General features: G+C 45.2%; 1 protein-coding gene across 1 annotated transcript in view; it reads right to left on the reverse strand.

The window, feature by feature from the left end:
- The window catches only part of CACNG4 (calcium voltage-gated channel auxiliary subunit gamma 4), a gene marked incomplete at both ends in the record, with an annotated part of 37,853 nt that overhangs the window by 6,351 nt on the left and 7,952 nt on the right, over positions 1–23,550 (reverse strand). The window contains one exon of the mRNA XM_080356273.1: positions 318–401. Within this exon, the coding sequence (XP_080212399.1) occupies positions 318–401 (84 nt within the window). The remainder of the gene's footprint in view (positions 1–317; positions 402–23,550) is intronic.

Consider the following 23,550-nt stretch of genomic DNA (forward strand, 5'->3'; position numbering starts at 1 on the left):
CCCAGGAAAGGTTTCTTACTATGAGTGAAGATGGTTTCTTCACTTTCTTTCTGTGGTTTCTTCCCCATGAGCCCCTGGCACAGGCTGCCCAGAGAAGCTGTGGATGGCCCGTTCATGGGAGGATTCAAGGTCAGGTTGGACGGGGCTTTGAGCAACCTGGTCTATTGGAAGGTGTCCCTGTCCATAGCAGGGAAGTTGAAACTAACTTTAAGGTCCGTCCAACCCAAACCATTCTATAACTCCATGATTCTATGAAAGTCTCTTTGGCTATGTCTATTAATTCTCTGCATTATTATAGGTATCACTTTTCAACTTACGGAGAAGGTATTCTGAGCTGTCATGGTCATAGTCATTGTCTTCAGGGAAGTGGTTGATTCGGAAGCAATGTCCTTTGTAGATTCCTAAATGAAAAATAAAGTAAATGTAACACATAAGCAACAGAATGAGGTAAACGTGCTTCTGTAAACTCTGCTTTATTTCCTTTTTCCTCCCAGGTTCTGTAAGTAAATAATTCTCCTGCAGGTCGGTCACTGATTTTTTTACTGCCATCAAGAAACCATCTCCAAGGTCACAAATTCTGGGCAAATTGGCTGGAGTCTAGCTGAAGGAAGGAAGAGCCGTGATTCCCAAACTCTTTTTCTTCAGTCTGTCACTAATATCGTTCTCCTGAGTCTTTTAATCTCTGTGCTTTACTTATCAGCGTTGTGCTTATCCTACAAGCATACCGAGTTTGAAAAGCTGCTTTTTATTCCTCAAGTGACTGTTGCTCTGGGTCCCTCTCTATGGTGGGGGCTCCACAGCAAAGCTGGGTGCCAGTCCAGTGCCCACCACCCCCCGTCCCCATTCCCAGTGAAGTGCTGGTTTCCCTTATCAGAGATGGTAAATGTTGAACTGCCTGAAACCTCTTCAATTACTCTAGGCTTGGAAAACAAATCCATAAATCTCTTCCTGCTGCAATATAAACCCATATGTCCCACCTCAAGGTTGGCTCAGCTTTTAATGGCCTATTTGTTTAGTTAACTGGGAGCCTGTGCAGTAATTCAAGGCGCGAGCGTGCGCTCCTGATACCCGAGTTGGCCAGATGAACCCCTCGCTCGACTGAACAAGGTGAGTTTCAGCACTTTGCCCATTTGGGTGAAGCTTTACATTGGTATTTTGTATTGTTTTCTAGGCTGGTTATCCACAGCCGCGTCCAGTCTTTGCTGCAGCGGGGTGGCTGGGACAGTTGCGAGCCATGTGGGGACCTGTCCCCAGAGAACTGCCTGTGATCCTGCTGTGCTGCCTTCATTATTCATCAACCACCACTTTCCTGCCCAGGAACATACATCACCCAGGATGAGTTATCCCCAGCTCGGGAGTTTCGGTGCTTACAGCTCGAGCTGGCAGAAGCATTTAAAAACCATCAGTTAATACTACTTCAACAGAAGCACAGCTGCAGTCTGTAGGATATAAATGTGGATTTATTTCACTACCTATTACCAATGATTACAAAGATCTCAAAAGAATTACTAATCCGGAGGATTTCCATTGCACCCTGAGAGTGTCAACTGCAGGTTTGCTACTACAGTGCATTTAATTCTTCCAGTAAATGATGTTTCCACTCTAATTGTAGTAACGGCTCAGGCTTTCTCCGCACAGCACTTCAAAGGCTGTGAACAAGAAGTGGCTCACGTCACATCTGGAAGAGACACACCTGTCCTGTGTGCCAGATGGACGGGAGCACTCCAGCTGGGACGGCTCCTGCTCTGCGTGTTTGCCCGTGCGACCCCCTGTTTGCCGTCAGCCAATTTGTTGCTCCCGATGGCTCTTCAGCAAGACAACACAAAATTCAGACTGTAAAGATCCCAGTGCTTATCTTTATGGCCGTTCACGCAATGAAACTCAATCACTCCCAGCACAACAGGGCCTCTGAGACTCGATGGTCATTTCTTTGAGTCTCTTCATTACGGTGTGGCAATTAAGAGGGAACACATCCAGAGTATGATTTTTATCCTCTCCTATTCATGAAGAAAAACTCTAAATAATACTTCAATACAAAAACGCCTTGAAGAAATGCGTAGACAAACGTGGCCCCTGGTCCGCACTTCGTATGGCACCCGTGGGCTGTGTTCCACACCAGGGTGTGATGTGGAAGAGAGTATTGTTTTTAATTTGCTTGAGTATACAGTCACTTATATACTTTGGAGAAGAAGATGGAATATTTAACTTTTACTTCCATACCCACTAGAGAGAGATAAATAAACTGCAATCACTGCCTAACAGATACTAAAATATTGAGAAGCACTTCTGGATTCCTCTTGAGAGTAAGATATAATATCCCACTGAGATGCTGTAAGTATTACTCCTTTCTTTGAATGATTACTGATATGTGTTAAATTACGTTTTTAGAAATACAAATAATATAATGCATTTTTTCCTGGTAATAATAAGTTTGTTCTGAATTTTGAGCGAGGACTTCAGGCTCTGGGCTAATGATAATGAACAGGTAAATTTTCTGAAGTGTTGCTGATGGTGTAAGAATGTTTTTTCAACTGGTTGCAGTGTACTTAGCTGGCATTTAAAAACTAAAAAGTGCTTCTGACTTGGTTTTACTCTGCATTCAAGGGCTTCTCTAGCAAGGTTAGTACTTGCCAATCTCACTAAGTGTTGTTCAGATAACTATAATTAGAGTGCGATGTACTCAGATAATGTGATAAGGGAGGGAGCCGTAGTGCGTAAGTGAAGATTAAGCTTTGTTTTGGGGTTTGGGATCTCAAAGTACACAGAGTTTTCGACAGTAAATCAAAGCAGTGATGCCAAATTCTGATGACGTACTACCTTCTCCTTGCTCTTTCTCAAATAATCCTTTAATACTCCTGCCTGTTCCACTGCAGAATTGCTCACTAGGGTTTCATTTTTTGATGGCTGAGACAGTGAATGCTGTAGGATGCAAACGCTTATTAACTGTGTGGCCATGCATTGCATGATCACGTTGTTGCTGGCCATATCATCAGCCATGTCTTTGGAACACCCATTTCCCATGGTTAGTGTTTATCAACGACAACATTCCCTGCTGCCCTGGAAGTGTTTGCAGGAATTGTCACTGGGAGATACATCGCTTGAATGTCTGACAATATTCATCAAGGCAGGCTGTACTTTTGTTTTCTCCCCACTTCTAATCCTGAAAACTAAACACAACAAGATCTCTCCATAATATTAGTGTTCCATTGCCATTTAAAATAGGTTTCCACCACGCAAGACACTGGCAGCCTGGCAGCAGAGGACCTTGTCTGCAGGGTACTTCTGTCAATAGCAATTTTCATCTCCGTGCTCTAAGCACGAGCTTATGGGAGGCGATATCTGATAGCAGTGGGAGACACATGAGGATAGATGGGCCGAGCTGCTGCCTCCTCCATCAACAGCTTCTGCAGGGCTATCGCTCGATTAACTATTTCATCCTCCAGCCCTCTTGCCCACCCTTGTTGGTGAGACTATGCAGCAAAACATCGGCTTTGGGACTTGGTTAAGAAACCTTCTTGTTTTCTCATGGGTTGCCAGACATTTGCAACCTCCTCGGATCCAAGTCTCCCTGCCAATACGCCACATTCTTGCAGGTCTTGAGCAGCTACAGATACTTACTGCACACACGTGCACACTATTAATAGAGTTAAGCAGGGTTTTCTCTTGAGGTGGGTAATATTGATGGAATAAGCGCTATGAATGTCAGCTGCAAACGTGGTCACACAGCTGCAGCAATTACTTGCGGGCAGGTAGATACACCCCAGAATTGTCCAGCCTAAAATCCCACTTACCAGCTGCTTGCTTTCTGGCAAATGTGGGTCTTCTGGGATGGCTTGAAGCCGTGGAAGGAAATTATTTTCAAGATCATTTGACAACAAGTGCTTGCAGATACAGGGAATACAAGCTGCAAGGAGCTGACTGCATATTAAAAATAAGGCAATTAGTAAGGAGCCATGGGAAATTTGGCCTGGTGGTTCTGCTTGTTGCATCTATTCTGTGATTAAATGCTGTGCTTCAGTTCCAGAGCCAACTGTTAGCCTGATTTACTGCAACACTTGAATATCTGAATGTTTAAATGACAAGTTTTCTGAATATATCAGCGCAGCGAAGGCTGACTGACAGATAACATCACAGACAACAAGAAAAACGTGACGGGTGGATTGGGGCTGTTGTACCAGCAGTTGCCCGAGCACAGTGTCCGTCCCAGCAGTGTGGGACTGGGTTTCCTTAACAACACATCTTGGTGCTTCCCTTGGACAACACCGGAGAAGCTCTATTTATAGTGAGTGAGAGTGTGTCAGCGCTGGACTCCACCAGGGGAGAAGAGAAACAGTTATATATGTTTTTTTTTCCTTAGGAAGATTTCTCTGCTGACAAGTTCTGTAATCCTTTGCAGTGTGATTTGAGCAACAGCGAGCAAAAGAGAACAGACATGCCAGAAATGTTCCTCTCCACAAAATGTATAGTGTGGAGTCTATCTGTGCACTGTGTTCATTTATTTGATTTTCCACCAGTACAACTCCCCTGTCTCACTGGATTGGCACACAACAGCGAACGCAGCTGCCGAGTTAACTTTCTTTTCTCTGCATTCCTCTGGACATAAAATAACCCTTGAAAAGAGGAATGGGTGGTGCTCCTCTTTTTACTTTCAAAACCCGCTTCATGATGCTGATGCTCAAACAGGGGCTTCATGGTCCTGAGCTCTCAACTCAGCCCACAGGGAACAGCATTAGATATTTTTCTGTGACTCGCCACTTTCTGTGTTAAATTGTCCCAAGTTCGATTATTTGTCTCCTGCTGCTCGCTGAGAATTTCACAGGGCTCTCCTCAAGCTACTTGAACAAGCGCAGATCCTGTGAGCCCCTGCCAGAGGACATTTAATGCTGTCATTATAAAAGAAATCATGAAGTATTGATGCAGGTTGTGTGCAGAACACACCCCATGTGAATTTCCTACCCCACGTTGCTGCTGTAGCGCTGCCGCCATCACCACGGAGGATGGAGCCAGCAGAGGAAGTAGCCTCAGGAGGTTAAATACACATTTATTGGGTGTCTGCCTTTGAGAAAAGTCGCAAGAGCCTCATGAAGCTGGAAACTTCAAAGCGTAGTTTGCTTTTGAGACAGATGCTGTCTGACACCACCTGAGTCCTGCCAGCTCAGGAAACATTTGTCCATCTGACAGTTCACATTTTTGTTTCATCCTGATGGTGAATTTGATGAAATACCTGGGGTTATTGTCATACTTTTGCCAGGGTAGGTGTTGTTTTCAGAAGATGTTTAGGACCTAAAAAGACTAGAAGTCCGTTCCCACAACGGTGGGCTAGCGCAGTACCATGAGCTGAGCATCACTAGCTCTCCGTGCCTGTTGTGGTCAGACTACAGCAAATCCAGCTCAACTGAGTCTTTAAAATGAATTGATCCTGAATCTTAACCATTTTTCTCTGCAAGTGTTGTGATAGTGAAATAATAATTTATTTTTCCTCATAAAGGTATTTCCCTTCTTTCTCTGTCTTTTGTCCCATAGCTCAGAATGCAATGGTTTCTCAATGCGGGGAGCTGAACCACCTGCTTTCAAGGAGCAGAATTAAGAGCCAGATTCTGATTTCAGTGCAGTGGACTCAAATCTGTCTCACCCCGTAACAGCAATATCAGAATCTGCTCTTCTCCCTTAGTTTGCTCCTACTCTAGAAATCTCTTTCTTTTTGCCCAGGAAGTAAAATGTTGAAATGTATGAAATTTGCCCCACTTTTTTCCTTAGGAGCTGTCAGCTCCAGCAAACCCTTTGGGTTCTTCTTTTGATCTATTTTCAATTGTCTGATGGGCAAAGCAAAACTCCTCCTCGAGTCTCTTATTTTCTCATCTTCTGCTGTGACATGAATTTCCCCTTTTTCCCACCCTCCTCCTCTGCTGCCTACAGACCCTCTGCTGCTCTGAGCTCCCCATCCCTCCCCTCGGTGTCACGTGAATAACTACCGGTCGCTTTTGCTGCCTGCTCCATCTCGCTCCTCTTTAACATTTTCAAACCCAAAACACCTTCCCGGTGTGTTTAACACCTCGTGAGTGCTCGGACCACCCTGGCGCTGGAGGAAACACACACCAAGCAGCTCGCAGCTGCTTCTGTCCACGTGCTTGCGAACAAGCTGGCGTTGGAAGCCTGGTCTTTATTCTCAGTGCTCGCCATTCCCCTTTAGTCTGGCAAAAGCACATTTTCTCTAGGAACAAGTCTCAGTTTATCTCGTCATTTGACATGCTCAGTCCCACCATTAACCTCACTCTGCTTCTTCTCTTACCTTCACACAGGAGGTAACGCTTCTCCTCTATTTAGCACACACTTTCTACGAGAGAAGAGACTGCCTTATAACACCACTTTCAAGTACCGACTCTAAGATATGATAATCTGCTTTCACAGACTTGTCTGCCCTGTGGCAGTGTGTGAGCTGGTTGCCTTTTGCCATCTGCAGCCTCTCCTTGGTGCTCCTCTACCAAGACCATCTAAAGCCCTCTCTGTTGGAAGCAGAGGCAGCTCATGACTTCTCCTTTCACCACATCCCCACAGAACGATGGGTGAGTTGTTCTATCCCTTGCATTGCTTTTTTCTGCAGTGATCTCAAACTGTAGCGGAGCTCACGCTCCACCTTTCAGAAGAGCCATCTTCCCTGACCTGAGGGCCAATTTCACAGCCACTAATAGCGATCAGCAAGGTCTCTGCTTGGGCAGTTCAACCTTCATGTCATGACCCAGCCTTTTCTCTTCTAATGCTCTTGAGTTTCTGGAGGCCCAGATGTGGTGACTTAGCTGATCTCCTCCAGACATGGATGCTCACCACTGCCCAAAGAAGGTGACCATGTATCTTGCTTAGGTGGTAAAGATGTCCGCTGCTGTGTAGTTACTTCTAGTTCTGGTATGAACAATTTTACCCTTTGCCCAATATTTTTTTGGTCTACTGCAACCCAGGGCATAACACCTGAATGTGGTTGTGTACAGCCTGGTAAAGCATCTCCAGATTCTGGATCACCTACACCAGAAGACATCCAGGGAAATGCCTATAGAGGCTCAGTCATTTCAATTCATGTGGGTCTATACAGCCTCAGCAGCCGACCTTCTGTTTTCAGCTGGGCAAATATCACCAATGATGTTGTGCATTGGTATTTCTGTCTAAGAAATGAACAGATGCAGAAAAGACGCTTTGCCAAGATGACTTTAAAATTCTATGACAGCCTTTTGTTCCATTATAAGATTTTATTTTAGACCTTGAGTGATGTTAGAAAATCCATGGCAGCGAAACTCATTTCCCAAAGATTCACCTCACCTGCACATCTGGGAGCTAATAAAACACATCACAGTGTCTGGCTGCTGTCCTTTGAATCCTCTTCAGTCATTACAAAACTGCTGCCAAAAGTACTAAGCGTCCTTGCGCTACCACAGTGAATACCAATAGCATCAGGGAAACGTAGGACAGCAGCAAAGTAGGTAAGAGTTGATTGTATGTTACATGTTGTTTTGAGCTACTTAATTTCCATTTTCTTCGAGTGTTCGTCTCATAAACCAGCGTCTTGGCCACAGAAGTCGCGATTGAGGTCGTTCAGCAATGTTTGCGTTTCCTCAGCCGAGCAGCAGATACAATCCTGTGCTGCGCTATTCCATCACCACTTCTCAGGCATCCCCAGCAGCCCCTCCGTGCATTGCTGATGGTTTTCCTGCTACCATTTGCAATTTGCTCCTTATTAACCATGCTTTCTTGTGCTTCTGCTCGGATGGAAAAGTGGGGGGAATTTTGCGGTGGCTTCAGTGGCTTATTTTAGTCTTTTTTTTCCCCTCCTTTTTATGGACCTTATTGAGGGAATGACTATTTTCTAGGAAGAAACACTGACATACTTCCAGCCCTGATGCTCCATTTGCGTTTTGTAAATCACCTGCAGAAGGAAATGGGCAATTCCTCAACCTGGGCGGGATATTAATTTTTGGGGGCAATGCTGGCGATGCTGCTTGAGGAACTTTTTCAAGTCAGAGCTATGTTAGCCCTGCCACGACAAGCGTTCCCATGCCTGGCTCAGTCCCAAGAGTCTGTCAACATTTCTGTTTGTCATGGGGTTGTTAACTCACTTTTCTGTGTCTGCTTTTCTATCTACCACCACGGCCCACGCTTGCTGTGTTCTGTCTTCACACCTCGTCTCGTCCTGCATCTCATGCTCCAGTCCTTTATCCTAGCAGCCCAGAAGTTTGTCTCACCACACATTTCCATACTCTGCTCTGCTACCACTTTGCAAAACCTGTTTCTGGGTGGCTGATATAATAGTTTTAAAAATTAATTTGGAGCTTGGATGGAAACTTCCATTACAGTTTTGTAATTGGCTTTTCTATCTTAGCTGTAATTTGCCTGATGCTTGAGGAGTTGGTGTTGGCTTCTTAGGGGAGCACCTTCACCCACCACAGCTTCACACTCAAAGTCAATCTCCAATGAATTTCCAGCCTCTTACTTACGTTCCAGTCCAAAACGCCTTGATTTAAATAGGTGCTTTAGTAACCAGCAATGCTTTTGGCGTGTTGGAGACTACCTTGTTATTCACAACTGTAACTACACAGTGGCTGTGATGGCTCCAGCACCTCAGAGAGTGGTGGGAAACAAGCTGTGCTGGCCTGTGTGATAACTGGGATCCAGATATATCTTGATTTGGACAAAAATCCACGTTTTCCCCTACCAGTATTCTTGACCATGACATACATTCACCAGTACAAAGACTGCTCGTTCAGGCAAATTGCTGCCAGTCCATCAATCATTATGAGGGCTGAAATGCCAAATTTTACCGGATGCAATTTTGAGAACAGATAGTCATTTTGTCTGATGAAGCGTTCATATGCTGCAAAATGACAAATCGTGTTTATTTTCACATTGTCAAACTGTGCTTTTTCCCTGCGTTGGCACAATTGGAATCAAGTTTCCCTTAAGGGATAGTTTGGTTTTTATCCATCTGGTTTCCCTTACTTCAGTAAGTCATCAGTTCTCCCTCATTAACATGGTGATCAACCAGGGCTTGATGGTTTCACCTCTTACGATCACGGCATGTCTATAAAGCCTGTCACTACCTGGGGGAGAAAATTTAGGGAAATGGACATTTGTGTCTCTTCAAGGCCCCTACTGAGTTTATAATTTGAGACGTAATCATGGTAATGTCTGGGGAATGATCTTGAAGTAGATGAAACATAACCAGGAAAACGTGTGGTGTTTCATCCCTTGTATCTTCTGCCCCCTCAACTTTCATACTCGTGCAGCCTCAAGCTATTTATTGCCTTCTCATTCTTAATTTCTACTTTTAGACCCTCTTAAACTTCTATTTTTTCAAGTTCCCTAAGCGTCTTCATTTCACAACAGGCAAGGTTTGTGGTTGACATACAGTGGCCTAAAATTTAGGAAACAACTCTCCAGAATGAGGACCTGGGTAATCCTTGGGGATGTTTGGGGTAACACGCACAGGATGCTTCTGTAATGGAAGAAACCCTCCAGATCTAGTCAGCAGAAAAATGGTTCATATTAGTGATACTCCTTGTGAGATCTCTTCATGTAGCAGAAGCTTACATGGCATCACGTAATTATTTCTCTGTGTGAAATGAATTATTGTCTGCTCTAATAGCAGGGAACATCTCTAACCTGACATCTAGAACTGAACTCTTTCTTTACAAACCTTCTTTTGGCGCATTCATGCACTGCAAATGAAAAAAAAAGAGCTCACTAGTTAACTGATTAGGAATATGCAGGATATTTGGACCCTTCTGGGATCTTGTAATGTTTCCATGTCTTTTCAGTCCATGGTGATTGATCATAAGATTATAGCATTTAGAAAAATAGCTGGATATTGAAGAACAGGGAAATTTCACTCCATAAATCATTTTAATTGAAGGGAATGCTTGCAATATGTCTGTCTTCATAATGCAGTGACCTTGAATTGGGTCTGCATTCATTTTGGAGCATGTCTTCCTCATTTCTATGCCAGCTTGTTGAGTTATACATAGAAACTAAACCTCTAGAGATTGATCAGGCACAATCAGTGATGTGGGACTGAAACAAGACTGATGACAATGGGAAATCTAAAGGTTAGGAGGAAGGGATCTAACTGCCAAACCCTGCTGATGGCTGGATTTGGGATATGCAAGGCAAAGGTTTCAAAAATCATCTGCGTGATGTATTAGTGAGAAAGACTCCACTAGGAGAGATTAGTGCGGTGCATCCAAGAGACTGTGTTGTCTACTTGAATACCCAGGGCTAATGTCTAACCTTCAGAAAAAATAACAGAGCTGCCGGTTAGAAAGAAGAGGTGCCAGAGTGAAAAAAATAAATGGAACAAAAATATTTTGCAACTGGAAGAAAATATAAAGGAAATAGGAAGGACTTTAGCTTGAATTTGAGTTATTACTGATGTGGTTATTCCTGATTCCCAGCAGTACATGTAAGCCGTAAGGCACTGTACCGTCACGCAGGGTGGGTGCTGGCAGGCAGAGAGGAGGAAAGGAAGCATGGGAGAAACTGGGAGGGAGAGAGGGCTGAGGAGGAGGAGACGGGAAGGGTGGGCGGTGGGTGGCTGGAGGCAAGGAGAGGGCCTAGGAGGAGAACAGGAGCCTGGCAGATTGGTGGTGCCTGCGGAGACAAGGAGCAGATGGTGACCAGGGTCCGCCCTGAGCATCTCTGCCTGCATCCCCAGCCCTGCCTGCATCCCAGTCCTACCTGCATCCCAGTCCTCCCTGAGCATCTCTGCTTGCATCCCCAGCCCTGCCTGCATCCCAGTCCTACCTGCATCCCAGTCCTCCCTGAGCATCTCTGCCTGCATCCCCAGCCCTGCCTGCATCCCAGTCCTACCTGCATCCCAGTCCTCCCTGAGCATCTCTGCTTGCATCCCCAGCCCTGCCTGCATCTCAGTCCTACTTGCATCCCAGTCCTGCCTGCATCCCCAGCTCTGCCTGCATGTAAGACCTGCCTGCATCACACTTCTGCTTGCATCCCAGCCCTGCCTGCATCCCCAGCCCTGCCTGCATCCCCAGCCCTGCTGAAGGGCCAGTGCTCGTACTGCTGGCAGAAGGTGAGGGGGTGCACAAAGCCACTGCCTGTTGAAAATTAATAGCCTGAAACTTATAATTCCCAGGACTGATTTAAATAGTTACAGTTAACAAATGACCTAATACATAAAAATGGAGATGGCTCTCAAGTAGATCTGTTTAAATGAACACATGCAGAAGAGATTTCATTTGGCTCCTGCATCTGAAACTTCCTATTTCCTAATGCAAACTAAGCAGTGACAAATAAAAATGAGGCTGCAAAAGCAGCATGACCTCTTAAAGCTTTAATTATTCATTAGATCTGTTTTCTTCTCTGCTGAGATTCAGAGCAACACATTTAAGTGGTTTCCTCTCAGGTTTATGGAAGATGTAACTTCCTTGTTACACCAGCTAATAAATACAACTAAGCACAATGGCCCAACAATATTTGTAGAAATAGCATTTGGCAAAAAGTGTTTAATGAATCAGAAGTGCCTTAACCTAGTGAGTCCTCAAAAGCAAAGCATATCATGCAAAATTACAATGCACTAAAGCACAGATGCATAAATATTTTATTGTCAAGATTTTTGAGTTTATTTTCTTCCCTCTTTCAGCATTTCGGAATTGCATTTTACTACTAAATGTTTCTACCTGCGTCAGGGAAGGATAATGCTGGTGGTAGCTTTGGGCAAGCCAATCAAGGATCTCAGACTTGGATTTAAATAATTTACCTGAGAGTTCCAGCCCTTAGCAGCATCAGGCACATCCTCTGTTGTAACCAGAGATGCTTATTGCTTTTTGCTGTCCTAGAGTGGCATGGAAGTGACTGGGGAGGTTCACAGGAGGCGAAAACCAAGAAGTTTTCCTTTTGCTGCGAAGACCGGACAAAAGGCAGGTGGGCTGTGCAGGTTGCTGTGCCTCTGACTCCTTCTTAGCCCTCCCTTCTTCAGTCCTTCATCTCTCTCCCTGACCTTGTATAACAGCTTCTCAGGGACCATATTTCCTCTCCAGTTTTGAAAGCAGGAGAGGACCAGTTTGTCACCACCTTGGCAAGACCTCCCGAGCGATGCGCAGCTCGGGACGCAAGCAGCGGCTGCGGCCGCCCGGGAACGCTGCCACGCACAAGGGGAGATTTACAGCTCCTCTCCCCTTCAGACAGTTCATCTGGTGTGATGCAGAGCCCACAGCTCCTCATTCCCAGGTATTACAAACCCCTCTTCCTCCACAGGAGCCTGTACGGGCTGTTTGGGGTCGCACGCGCTGAGCCCCCCGCAGGGCAGCGACGTGGCGATGGTGCTGGCAGATGGGTGCAGGCAGCCCAAAGGCGGCTTTCCAAAACCCTCTTCTCTTAACGGGGCCATGCTTTGGTACTTACTCAATCTTTACAACTCAGTGATATGCTGCCAATACATTTTTTTGTCAATTACATCTCTTCTTCCTATCCTTCAGCCTATGAAAAAAATCTCAGTTGTGTGCAAAGAGACTCTGTGTGTGTATACCTGTGTGTATTTTTGGGGAAAAAAAACCAGTTTCTGTTAATTTATTTTCCAGTTGAAAGTCTGCCTTGTAGCCAGGGAAACACTGTTTTCACCGTGTATAAATTTGGGTAGAAAATCCTTACTTTGTTCTGAGGCAGAAATGGCAGCGTGTGCAGTGGGAATTGGGAGCAAATACTTTAACTGCTCTGTGTCCCAGGTTCACCTCTCTAGGACGGAAACATGATAACTTCTGAATAACTTGGGGATTTATGGGTCAAAAAGCCCTATATTAGCCATGTTGCCTAATAATGGATGATGAAGAGAGGCATAATCCATAGAAGGTGGGGACATCTCTGAAAAGTGCTTGAATCTCCCCAAGGGCCAGAGAGACTCCAGGTATTTAACATGTTAGTTTATCTTTTGATTAAGCAAGACTCTCCCACGCAGCCGTGATTTGGGATACTCTCTGAATGCTTTGGGTACTTTAAAAGCACTTGGTACAAAGAGCAGGGATTGGAGGCTTCTTCTAAGCTTCACAGCAACTTTGCAAACTATACGTTCCAAAAAGGTGTATTTTTTTCCCCTCTTTCCCCTCCCTTTTCCCCCAGACCTTGCATGACTTCAAGGCATCAAATGTTAATGAAAGTTTGCCTGGCTTCAAGGGCCGTGAAATGGAAGTTAAAAATCCTGCACCATAGGATGGCTCTAAAAATACTCGGTCATGTCGAAATATCAGCCGTCTCCAGCAGCTCTCCTGCGCACAGTGCTAACCATGCGTCAGGGCTTTCTCTCCTACATCAGGTCCTGAGAAAGTTTTCCTAGTGACTATAGATCACTCGTGCTCTAGAGACTGGATTTATGGGCTACGTGCCAGCAAATACCTATGGCAGAGCGAGGGTCTGCTGCACCATTGAACTCCATCAGTGCTGCCGGGGAGGCACCAGCACCTGAGTGGGATGCGGTGACACACGCCTGCTCTGCCGTGACTCCATCCAGAGGCCTCAGCAAGGTCAAGTCCACCTGCCAGGCTGAGCACAGCCCGAAACACCAGCCCTGGGGGTTTGCAAAGCTGAGACCAGCCACGCTCACCAATAAGGTCCTGGCTCCTGCTCTTCAGTGTCATTTATTGCCCAGGGCGCTTGGGTTTGCAGGGCAATAGTCTACTTTTTCAGGCATGGTAACACCTAAACCCATCCACGGATCTGCTCCTAGGATCTGGAGGAGGGCTGTACCCTCATGAGATATGAATGCTTTCCCAAGGCAGCTCCACATGCCTCAGGCGAGCTTGGCTGCCAAATGCACCTTCACTGACTTCTGAGGGGCTCCAACACAGATATTATCATCCCCTTGTCATCCCTCTGGTGTCATCCCTCTGGATGACAGATATTATCATCCCCTTGTGCTTTAAAGGTGTTTTTTGTTGGATTTTTTTTTCAAACAGTGATCTCACAAGTGGGAATCTGGGAGCTGGTTTTTCCCACATCGCACGCTCCTTTTTCTTCTCCGAGGTGCGCAACGAGATGTTTCTGCCTGTGAAGCAAACGAGGAGCCTGAACACAACGACTCGGCTCGTGGCTTCCAGCACCATCTCGCATACGGTGTGGAAGCCGTTCCCATGGCGGGAGCAGCCACGGGAGGCTGTGACTCAGCTGCGCCGCTGACTCACGCAGCAGGATGCTCCCGGGGGACAGCACTTCGCCATCAGCCTCTATCCATAACCAACTATCGCCCTCCCTCGCTGGCTCAGACCTCAGTGAGATGTTTGAACCCCACACTGTGGCCGTTCCCTGCTGACCCGTGTCAGGGGAGGGACAAGGGACATGTGTGCCCAGCCCGCAGTGCCAGACCAAGGTGGGTACTTCAGTTCAGGTGGGTGCAGTAAGTTTTGTGTTCCCAGGCATGGACAGGCCTGTGTAAGTACAGGGCTCAAATTCCTATTTTTGAGCAAGTCACTAGAAATAATTCATGTATGTACAAGTTAAAATTATTCTTCAAAATCGCCCTCTGCCTCGGAAGCTTGAAACCTGAGAGATCTACAGTAGCAGATACTGATTTTTCGTTCACTGGGTTCTTTCCAGCTGTTATGGTAAGCTTAAGTCCTCGTCCTGCATTTAGTCAATTTAGGGATCTTTTCTCATGCAAGTATCTCCAGCGCTAGAGCTGGCGGGACCAGCCACCCATGGGAGCGTTGGGAAGAACCTGCCCCTTTAACTGGACCAGATAAAGCCTTGCACCAAACACTGAGATGCATGGTATTTCTTAAAGGAAAGTTCAAGTAATAAACCTTCTTCTTTTAAGGCTTTAAAAGTAAATTTCTGAATACTAAAGTAATTTATCTGATGGTATGAACCGAGGTTTTGGAAAGCTGGAAGGTGCAGGTTTGTGTGTGTTAACTGTGCAAGCAACAGCGCAAAAGCAAAATGCTTTTTCATCCATACACGTTTCAGTAAATCGTATTCTATTCTTAGGAGAGTAAACACAATGTGAAAAAAGAAAAAAAAAATCTAATAATTTAAACCTTGCAGGAATGATGGGAACCTCTGAAATGATAAATGTACGAATTTATTCCACTGCCGCTGTGGAGTTTTAAATTAGTTTTATTTTTCTTTTATTTCTTGTTGTTGACAAGTTGGATTGCACTGCTATCCAGATATAATGTTTACAGATAAGAAAATCTTGAAGGCCAAAAACTCTGTTCGCAGTTATTCCTGTATAAGGTAATCTTCTTGTGTCGGTGCCAATGCAGAGTGAGCTCATGTCGCCATGGGTACCTGATTCATGCCTGTCTAACAGCAGCATTCCCTGTTCCTGTCCCCTCCCCTTAAGTCATCACACAGAAAACATAAAAGATATCTACAAGAAAAGCTTAATGCGTGATGCAAATGATGGACCTGAAGGAAACCCTTTTCTTTAAGAAAGTGCCATGTGCCAGCGGCATCTCACACCGCACCCGTGCACGGGTGGGGTGATGAATTAGTCTGTGTTTTGGAGCATTCATGGCAAAATTCTTACTGGTTGCAGTCAAGTGCAAACTGAGCCTCATGTGTTATCAGTGTGCATGACAACGCTTGTCTGTAGACATCAAAACTACCGAAGTTCAGGTGAGTAACTTGGTCCCCATGGCAGCAAACTCAGCTGCAGCTCTATGGTGTGTTAGACCAGCATGAGGGCTGCTGAAATCCAGATTATGGGGGAGAAGTGAGACCAGCATCTGCCCACGGCTGATCATGGCAGGGACGTGGCAGAGAAAGAACACAAGTGGGGTGAAATGAAGAAGGAAAGAAAACGTAGCTTTCATCGACAGTTTTGTAACATCTAAAGGGAAGAAAAGAAAACGAAGAGGAAGCAAAGTGTAGGGGCCTTGATGGTGACAGGGCTACAGCTCCTGGAGTGTTTGCTGTTCTCCCTGCTGCAGCATGGAAGGTTTTGGTCCCTGCTAAATTGTGCTTTGAGTCCATGTGGGTGGATCAGGCGCATGATAGACCCGGAACGACAGCTCCTAGAGGCTGACAGCATGGTTGTGGATCAAGACTTCTGCCTTTATTGATGGGAGGCACTGAAGTCTAAATGTGGGGGTTTGTGCTGAAGGCCTTTATGCAACTATTATTTTAAGGGGAAAAAAGCCATACATGACAAAAAACCAAGGGTACTCTCCAGGAATGGGGATCGAGCTGTGCAAGGTGCGCTTTATTCTTGCTAGTAGGATTTCCTTTCTACTAAACCATTTCTGACTCCAGTAGCAAGCGGCAGCCAGGTAAACCAGCAACCTCAGCTGGAAGATTTGAACCTGCAGTTTCTGAAATAGGACATTACAGTGGGAATCAGATAAACCAGCTTGTACACACTGCCTTGCTGTGAAATAGGACTGTCCTTGCATTTCACTGTTGTACAATCAATTTTGAGAAAAAAGCCCCTTTCTTTTACATGGTCAGGGGGCTTGATTCAACCATGGAATAAATGGGCAGCAAACAGTGGGCCAAAGTCAGCTTGGATGTTGCTCTTGTTAATTAAAAAGTGTAGCATCATGGCTAAATTTGGCAAGGAGTGTTTCAGTGACTGCCTTCAGAGACAGGGAAGAAAAACCCTTGCTTAACTCACTGCATCCAGCTCTTCAAATGCAAATTAACCTGTCAACATCTGCACGCAGCCACACAGGACAGCTGCAAAAAGGAGCTCCCAGCAACCAGAAGAAGGGCTGGAAATGTTTAGTTCCAAACAGCTATTTTCTAAAATAATTTCATGTAAATAAGAATACATTTAAAGTGGTAAACTGAGCATCTGCTGCATGAAACGAATGGAGGACAGCATGTGAAAAGAGACATATGTCAAGTATGCACTTCAGATGCATTGACTACTTGCCTCCAAAACAGAGTGAATTTAAACATATTTGCAGCAAACACTGAGAAAAAAATTGCCTCTGCGACCCAAAGAAGAGCCTCAAATAGCAGCACAATTGAAGGCTGGCCATATCTTGCCTTTCCCGAGGTGGAAGAGAGCAGTTTGCTGTGTCTCAGCTGCTGCCTGGCGCCTCTGACTGAGGCACACGGCGGGAATGCCAAGCCCAGACGGCTTTTGTTTGGAGCAAACAACATCCCTTTACCAGCACATTTAAAAACCCAGCAAACCAAATCATACCGGAGTCGGTTCATTGGAGGGAAGATACAAAAAATACCCCTGTGCTTTTTTGCAAAGCGCCTCATCTGCCAGCAGAAGGGACGGCGGCATCCTGACGGGGACTGATGTGTGCAGCAGGACCCCAGCGCCGGTGCTGGGCGGGGGTTGCTTGCAGCTCAATCTCTTCCTTCAATACACTGCAACTGGGGGAAATTGCATTTCAGTGTTTCGTTGAGCCTGTTATCCTCAGACAAAATCTCCACTGACTTAACTGAAGCTCTTACAGAACAAGCCCAGGGTAAAGCCCCTTGAGCAGGACAGAGGACAGGTTGGATTTCGGCTCTAAGGGCTGCAACTCTTCTTTGTGAAGCAACGTGCAGGAATATTTTGCTCTTGTTTTCAGTGTAATAGGGCATAGGACAAGCTCTGATGTACCTTTTTTTTTTGTCTGGTATCTTTTTCTTCTCCCTACCCAACCTGGGACACGTGTGCCATCCATCAATCTGCTGAGGCTTTGCTCAGTTTTTGGTTATGCAGCTGCGATCTCATGGTGCAGCCAACTCCTACGGTCCCCTTAGGAGAGAGAGAAACCAGAATGGAAACGAGCCACGAGCAGCTTCTGCAGAAATCATTTTGCTATGATAACGTGGCATAATTAAACAAGACTCATAAATCCCAGCATTATAAAAACCCATGGCTTGTGCAAACACTTCTACTCATCTGTGGGTTTTCAGCATGAATCAGGGCTGAGGAAATAGTAAAGATCTTTGACTCAGCTGACAACACTGAGCTTTGTCCTATTCACCTCAGCGTACCGAAGCATCTTACTAACTAGTACAAAATGAGAATACGAAAGAGGAAAACCTCTGTAAAACCCCGAAATCTGACAGACACAACTGCAGTTCTCAGGGAGAACCTCAGAAAGGACATTTTTGCTTCCCAGCGCTTTGCAGCACCTTCCCCTTCGCTCAGGTTTGCCTCAGTAGTTTTAACCCCCCGATCCTGGGAACTACAATTATGGACACGAAGACCCTCGGTTGTAACGGTGATGAACTGACATGGCCCAGCAGCAGAGCTGCGGTTTGCATCCCGTTGGCTTGCGGAACAGCACAGTGTGCTATTGAGTGCGTGTCCACCATGGCAACAGCGGTGGAGCTCCAAGAATTCGATTTTCACAGTGCCCCTGGGCCTTGCCTTGACATCTTCATTGTTCCACAGCAAAATACATAAATAAAACTCCAAGGGGAGCGGAGAGGCAGTGCAAAATATGGAATGCTATAGAACAGGGCGACCTAATGGTTAATTTAGAAAGGAATGTATCATTAAAAACGTATGAAGGTGGCTACATATTGATGCTGTATAAATATTTAAAGGAATGCCTCTTGTAAGGGCAGTGTTCCAAGCTACACCTAAAATAACGTGTGCAAAGGAAAATTAAAAGAATATTTCACCATTTGGACTTGTTTAATCTGCCTTTGAAAGGCTTTTTCAGCCCAGCTACTGAACATTAGCATGGGAAAGGATACCAGAAAAAAAAAAACAACCCTCATTTTTGGTGTAATTCTACCAAAGTCAGCAGAGTTAAACTGAAGATTATTTTTCTGGCCTTTTAAATAGAGTGTAATTTTCTCCATGGGTAGTTATTAAATGCTATTGAGAGCGATTTCTGCTGCTGCTGCTGCTGGAAAGGCTTTCTGGAGAGGTCACTCTGTCCCATGTGAATAGCACCAGCGAAAAACCAGAAGGTTTGTAGTTTTTACAACTTGAAGAGTCCCTGAGGGCTCTAACCACACCACACATCACTGCCTGACCCAAAGCTAAGAGCACGTATCTGTTCTGAGTTGAGATACCCTGGCTTGACATCCTCTCCTCCATTACAAGAATTCTGCCCCTAGAAATTGCTTAAAATATTGGAGGGGGCATTGGGAAAGATATCCGTGTGGACATTCGGTCCCATCTCCGTCAGGGAGATATTCCCTAAGTGCACTTTCTGAGGCTCGGCTGCTCTATGTTGACATTTTTGGGACTGGTTGGGGTTTGTAGCCCTTTCACCAACTGTCCTAAGCACCGGTTGAGGAAGGAATTCCCTAGCTGCCTTATTTTGGACTCTGTTTCCTGCAGCCCTGTCTGCACATGGACCAATCTGGAGGGTGCAAAAATGTCCAGCCGAGCACCTACTGAAGACATCTTCAGGCTGAATATGTCCTAGACTAAAAGGTTCCTGGGGTGTTTTTGGCATTGGCGAGATGAGTGTCTGGGAAGGCACCATTGCTGTCAGCAGCTCTCCAAAGGCACCTCGAGCACTGAGACAGGTACAAAAATTGCACAGAGAGGCAGGAGCCAAGATGTTGCACAGGATTAACCTTCCCGTAAGTCGACACAGGCAGGTGCCCACCCAGCACACACATTTCCAGAATTGTTCTTTCAAGGTATCTGGGCTTTGTTCTGCCTACCCAGGCAGCCCAGCTGTCCAGCCAAGGACCCTGCCCTGTGTTGCAGAAATCAGAACCTCAATTCTTAGGCTACGCAGCACTGAACTCTGTCAGGACCGCACATAAATCAAGATAAATCTTGGCTTAAATGGGGGCCAAACCCAGAGAATTATTTAACCATAACTAGAAAGAGTCTTGGGATGACAACGGGAACGTATGAGACCTCATAATTTATATATGTGTTAACTTCCCCCTGGTGAAATTAAAATGCAAAATAGTAGCTCTAAACAAAACTGCGAAGCTCTGTCCCTCGAGACAGTTAAAAATTAAATGGGCAAAGCAGACACCAGAGGATCTATTCTTACCCTTGTGGGACTTGGGGCTGCATCTTAGGTATTTCCTCTCTCTCGCAGCGACAATGCTGAATTCCAAGAAAGGCTTTGTCTGTGCAATACAGTGAAGCTCAGCAATAATTACCCATTGTGCTGTGTGATGAGCCATCCTTTTGGTTCTTCAGTAACCCGTGCACCTGGACTTTAACTAAAACCAAATAATATGCACAGAAAACATTTTTATGTAAGAGGAGGTGAACATCACTAAAAATCAGAGAGCCTTTGTATGGCATGCCAAACTGCTGAAGCGAAAAAATGTCTTCAGTGAAAGGGCTCAGATGTGAGCATGTTTCAGCGCACAGCTCCAGGAAAAACTCTGATAATAAATGTGAGCTTGTTATCGTTGCTTTTCAGTGGGAAGTAAAGCCGGAAGCAGGGTCGTGCTGGCTAATTGAAGCTTACATTTTCATTCAAGCACTGCATTTTAATTATAAACTGGTGACACAAGTGTCACTGAGTTCTTATCCCGTTTTAAGTGTGCATACGTATAAAAAATATTTTCAGTTATTAATTTATTCTTGTGATCATATTCATTATCCTACATTATGTCTACCAGGCACGTGTCTAATGATATGTTTGATGCACGGTAATTCTTGTGCCTCTTTTAATACCGGGCTTACACACACATTTTAGGCTGGACACGGTGCCAGTTGGCCACCAAAACAGGTGCACATTAATGCTATAAAATCAGCATTAGGAGCTGCGTCCCCATATTCTGGCCAGCTGCAACCACTCGCTCAGCCCTCCTGGGGCACAGCAGACGTGCCAGGAAAAGGGACAACCTGGGGGAGTAGCTGCATCCAGCGCTGTCGGATGGAGATGCCGACGGCGCGGTCCCGGCTGCCCGGCTCTGGCCCCGCTCCTCAGCCACGTGTCCTCCATCCAGCGGCTGCATCTGAGCGCTGCTCGGATCCTGCAAAGTCCAGCGCGTTGGCTCCTTGTGCAGCCAAAGCCCTGGGCCAGACTCAGAATTCAGGTGGAAAATTTCTGGCCTTTTCTATGGGGTTTTGCTGCTGCGCCCGAAGGCTGTTTCCAGCTAGAACGCTGCCGTTTATGGACAGAAATGGAAAGAAAATGAGGGAAAGGTGACAGGGAATTGGCTACTGAGAGATGCAAAGTCAGTCATTAAAAGTCAGGCCAGGATGACAAGTGAAAACAAGGGGTATGTCCCTAGAAAGCAAGTTATGAGGGCAAACCTCTTTCAAAGACATTGCATGGAACGGGATATCTGGTTTTTTCCTCTCTTAATCTGCTACCAAACTATAAAGAGGATTCTATTTTCATAAGCACTACCGTAGCAGGACACTGCAAATGAATTGCTTGAATGGCTATAATTAGAAGTGATATTGTGAATACGGCCCTAGCATCATTCCTAAACACTACATGCTTTATTTCAGGTCTTGCATCTTTAAGGATCCCAAAGCATCTCCAAACCCGTCTGCATTTGCCAGCGCTAAAGGCAAGGACAAGAGTACAGTAAAATGTGCAGAGCAAAGGAGAAACGTTCACCAACCTCAGAACCAAACTTTCAGTCTGCTGAGGAGAACCACAGGATATTTAATCTCATGATTAGCAGATAGTGGCATAGCCTTGCATAAATATTTTTGGAAACACCTAAGTAACTTAACAAAATAAACCCCTGTTGGCTCCTAATGCAACATAAGCTTCAAAGACAAACCTTCACTGGAAATACGGTTAGAACTCATAAGCCACAGTCTTTGAAAAGACTACTCATCGTCTCGGAGCGTCTTTTGTCGACAGACAAAAACGTGTTTTCACAGTGGGCTGAGATGTGGGGACGTGGACGAGCTCTGATCCAAACGCAGGGTGGGCAGATCCCAGGAGCACAAAACATGAGCCAAGACACTCAGCCTCTTGCCAGGTCTGTGGGCTTGGGTTCAGCACCAGCACAAATGTAGAGGGGCTTTTGGATTGGGGCTATCTGCGTCCTACTTGTCCGTCTGGAAGAGGCTGGTCTGTCTGCAAAGAGCACACTAGTGAACCCAAAATTGCTATAACGGCAAATACCTGATGGCAAGAGGATGAGGATAAGCACCCAGCTGGTACAGGTTAGCAAGTCTAGTTTCAAGAAGTCATTTCCAAACTGCTGCTTAGCTAGCTTCCCAATTTATTAATTGATATTTTTTCTAGGGTAGCTCTGCTTGATACTGGCATTTTCATACAGTTTCCCTAATAAAACCCAGTAGAAATTGTTAATAATGTTGCCGAGCTCTAATTGTGCAGAATAAACCGCTGTCAGCAGGTGCATGTCAGGTAGCACAGTGGGACCGGGGAAGGTTAAATTTGGGAGGGAATAGGTGAAGAATCTGCAACACATACTGGAAATCAAGGCCTGAAGTTCTGGCAGTTCACAATTGCCAACAAATAACCTGCCCACCATCAGCAGAGGCATAGCTGGAGAATAACAGTCTATTTGGGGCTATTTACTGCGCTGGCTCAAGTCGCAGAGCTCTGTTTGGTGAATCTGAAGGCTTCAAGCCTGTTCATGATCCACGTGGATAAAAATCTGATGCGACATAATGCAACTTGCTGTTTCATCAGCTTGCTAAAAACAGACAAAGAAATGAACTCTAGCCAATTTCGCAATGAAATGTATGCAAGTATGTAAAGACCATTGCTATGGTTTACCTGAGTTTAAAAGATTCACTGGTCAAAGATGATTACAGCCATTAGTGAGTCATATACGAAGGAATATTAATAACTTTCATATCTGGCTACCTTTGAAAACTCAGTCTAAATAGTCACAAGATCTTCCAGCGTTAAGAGTTTGCTGTTTCATTTGCTTGTGGGCAGCTGAATGCTGGAGGCTGAGCTTTAAAAAAAACACCCAAACCAACAGCATGGCAATTCTTGGAACAAAATTATCCAGTGTCTCGCTAACAGCCATCGCTGATATTCAGTGACCCAGGAGATAGGTATGCGCAGCTCTAACATAGGTATATGCAATAAGTTGTATTTTAGATTTGATTATATTTAGGCAATGTACCTCTGGCAAGATCCTATTTCAAGTCATAATTGCGACATGTCATGGTTCCTCTTTAATGCCTTGCAGCAATAATAGATAAACTGTGCCTCTGGGATGCAAGTAGGACACAATAACAATCCGAACATTATTGAATGCTATATATTTGGACAGGAGAAAATACTCAGTCATCCATATTCTACACAAAATTGCATTATTTAAAATGTATAAATGGGAGAAAACTGATCTGAAAGCTCTGGTAGAGAATTGGCAGTGACTTAAAAATGGTTATTAACTAAGTCTGAAAAAACCCGCTGGCAGCTAAGCAAGGGTGGTAATTCCTCCCTGAACTGGGTACGTCTCCCACTCAAATGAGGGTACCTTGTTGCTTCTGAATATCTTTGAAATATTTGGCATTATCAAGCTGAGAGGACTGGCTAAGTGAGAAGCATTCAAAGGGCATAACTAAGTGGCATGATTCCAAAACAGCAATTAAAAGGCGGAATGCTTTAAAAAGAACAATAAAAGAGGTTAATTCGTATCAAGGCCTGGCAATCTGCACAGGAAATACTGTAATTCCATAATGCACTCTCCCTTGTTCATCTCTCTGTAACTTCACTCCTTATT

Source organism: Nesoenas mayeri, assembly GCF_963082525.1.
Source record: "Nesoenas mayeri genome assembly, chromosome: 19".
In the NCBI taxonomy this organism is placed as follows: Eukaryota; Metazoa; Chordata; class Aves; order Columbiformes; family Columbidae; genus Nesoenas; species Nesoenas mayeri.